This window comes from Bidens hawaiensis, unplaced genomic scaffold, assembly GCF_021521415.1.
Source record: "Bidens hawaiensis isolate Kalapana, Puna unplaced genomic scaffold, B.hawaiensis_p1.1 tig00028735_1, whole genome shotgun sequence".
Taxonomy (NCBI): Eukaryota; Viridiplantae; Streptophyta; class Magnoliopsida; order Asterales; family Asteraceae; genus Bidens; species Bidens hawaiensis.
The window spans coordinates 195,358-198,576 of NW_027494701.1; the positions used below are offsets into that span (position 1 = coordinate 195,358).

Here is a 3,219-nt window from a genome sequence, read left to right on the forward strand (position 1 = left end):
TTATTATTATATTGACCTCAAGAAAACTTAGAAATAGCTAAAAGCTTTAAAAAAAACTTCTTTATTTATAAAAACATCTTAAGATGAAGTATCACATTCCATAATCCATATCATATCATATATATATATATATATACAGGCACCAACATAATACACCATCATTAAGTGTTAACCTAGTACACATGTACTATGTATGTATGCATATACCATACACACATAGAATGACAAAAACATGTCTTGAAATGATAGCAACTCATAAGATTGCACACGTACGACACAATCCAACACCCGCCTTTGTATGTTCATTCTCCAAAATGTTTTCAAGTTCGGTTATTATGTCTTCAAACTTTGGCCTCACATCAGGATTCCGGTGCCAACATCTTTTTAGGAGCCTGTAAAATTGATATTATTAAGATCCTAACAAACTTCTTAGCTAATTGTAATTATAACTATCCCTAATCGACCCATTTTCATATAAATGGATTTAAATTTTACGAAGTAGCTTACATCCTCACAGGTTCAGGGTATAGATACGAAGATAATGGTGGCCTCGAGTCCTCATATGCCCGTTGGTCCGCCACATGTTCGGGTGGTTCTTCTCTGTTCGATGGCCCGCCTTGAAACATCTAAAGACACATATAGACACAAGATTTAAATATGCAAACCATAAATAATAAGCAGATTCAATGAAATCACAAAGATCAAGTCTTTGCAAGACTTTTGACTATAAAAGTCAAACTATGCAATAAGAAGTGAGAGTGACTTACTTCGTGAACGATCAAAGCGAATGAGAAAACATCAACACTCTTGCCATAAGATTCCCTACGATATACTTCAGGAGCCATGTATCGATCTGAAAGAAGCACAAAAGGAAAAAGATTAAATAATCCAAAAAAAATGTTAGAAATTTTTTTTTAAAATTAAAAGGCTTCATTTTTATGATAAAATATCGGATTTTATTACATGATCCAGTTCCTCCAGTCATTTTGTAGCCATAAACATCTTTCTCCTGTGCAATTTTGCTCAACCCAAAGTCTGTAACTTTAAGACGCCCCGCTTCATCTTGCAATACATTTCTGAAAGATTTTGATGTTATTGTTATAGTTAAAACAATTTTAATTTTAGTGCATATCGAAAACAAGGATTGTTTGGATGCGTACCTTGGTGTTAAATCCCTGTGAATTATAGCATGTGGTTTATGGTGATGAAGATAATTCATACCCCTGTAGATCGTAAATAGTCGACTTTCACGTTTTAAACATTCAAGAAAATGTAGATAATTACATTGAAACTCGTAGAAGTAAAAACATTTCAAAAGGTTTCGGTGTTAAATTTGACAAGAAATTCCACTTCAAATTTGGATTAGAAAAAATTAGTCAGTTTGACCACAAAAAAGTCAAACTTTACTCTTTGGATGAAGTTGAAACCCACAAACAACATACCTTGCAATATCCAAAGCATAAGAAACAGCGGTGAATGGATCAAGCCTTCCTTTCTTTTTAAGAATATCATACAAACTCCCCTAAAAAAATCCCAACGTTTTAAGCACACGCTAAAATAAATGAACCCAAAAATAAAAACACCCACATTTTTTAGATATTCCGTTAAGAAAATAAGTCGGTCCGAGTCTTTCAAAACACCAAGAAATTGCACTATGTTTGGGTGACGCAGCTTTTGCCATAACGCAAGTTCCTTCAAAAACGCTTTCCTGTAGACATATTATAAAACAGAAGGTCAGATGACCAAGTGAATACCAGTGAGTTCATGCTTGACTTTATGAGTCAAACAGACTACTAGGTTTGACTTTAATTGGTCAAAGCTAACCTCACTTTCTCATTTGATGCAATTTTAGACCGGATTGTCTTCGCAGCAACTTCTGTACCACGCCATTTTACTTTATAAACTTCACCATATGCACCCTGCTGACATAAACAAGTTTCTTTAATATAAAATTTATTTCAAAATATATATATATATATTTTATTTGACGACGCCCTGCTTGCGGTGCGCGCATATAATGTATATATGTGTGAACCCTCGGGCGGGCAAAAGTAAAATTGCACTAATTTTGACGTTATTTTACTAATCTCGTGAAAATAACGTTAAAAGTGGCGGAAGGTTAATCAGGCATCATGTGGTGGCGTTGATAGCCGAAAGACAAGGGCACATGCACCGATCAGCCGGTGTCCCGATGATTGAGTGCTATGTGCCTTATGTCCAAGGCTTGATGCAAAACTACTATCGAGCCGGGGGTCTCACCGGAAGCAGCCTCTCTATCCCTATGGGATAGAGGTAAGGCTGTCTACATCTTACCCTCCTCAGACCCTACCATAGCATTGCTATTGGTGGGATATACTGAGTACGATGATGATGATGATGATGATATTTTATTTGACGATTAGATGAAGTATTTACTTCTCCAATAAGAACTGCGTCTTTCAATTGAACTTCAGTGTAATGAATCCAGTAAGATGGAGTCTGAGAATCAGCTGCAATCTGTAGAAAGATACGGTTTGACTTCTGAGGTCAACTAAATAATCTTGAACTACAATCTTTAAGATTAGTATAAATGTTGTGATGATATTATTAAACTTATATCATTATGTTTCATTAACATTTTTCTATTTAGATTTTCAGTTCAATATATTTGAAACACTTATTCAAAAGTCACATTTTATATAAAATCAAATCATTCGAAAGGCTAAAATGGTAATTTACAGTGTTCCAAACTATCCATTCATAACATTTATCAAACAAAAGTCATGGTCCATTTTGCATCTGGTAAACAATAGGTTTGACTACAAGGCAAACATTTTCGTTGACTCGTTTTCAATAAAGGGAAAATAAGGTACCGGATCAATTCCTCCATGCGCCTTAAGGATTTCGCAAATTTCCAAATGACCTGCGCCGAGTGCATCTGAAAGCGGCTGCAAATAATAATCAAAACCAATTATTGCAACCTCAGCAACAACAACAATAATAATGCACATCGAAACACCACGTAAGTTTACATATTCATGATCTTATGAAAAGAATAAGAAAAAGATGAAAAACTTACAGTCCGGCCCCACCGGTCAGTAGAGTTAATATCCGCCCCTTTCTCAAGAAGTAAAAGAACAATTTCGGTACAACCTTCACAAGCAGCTAAATGAAGTGCGGTTCTTTTATCATAATCACCTACATTAGGTTCCACACCCTTATCAAGCTCTTGCATAACTC

At 35.1% G+C, this 3,219-nt stretch overlaps 1 protein-coding gene across 1 annotated transcript; it reads right to left on the reverse strand.

The window, feature by feature from the left end:
* Positions 1-701: 701 nt before the first annotated feature.
* On the reverse strand, positions 702-2,990 carry LOC143577561 (serine/threonine-protein kinase VIK-like). The gene is made up of 8 exons (XM_077061359.1): positions 2,853-2,990; positions 2,416-2,496; positions 1,825-1,919; positions 1,588-1,708; positions 1,443-1,522; positions 1,161-1,223; positions 964-1,076; positions 702-853 (listed from the first exon to the last, which is right to left on the reverse strand). The coding sequence occupies exons 1-8, from the start codon at positions 2,988-2,990 to the stop codon at positions 702-704; spliced, it is 843 nt and encodes a 280-aa protein (XP_076917474.1).
* Between the last annotated feature and the right edge of the window lie 229 nt (positions 2,991-3,219).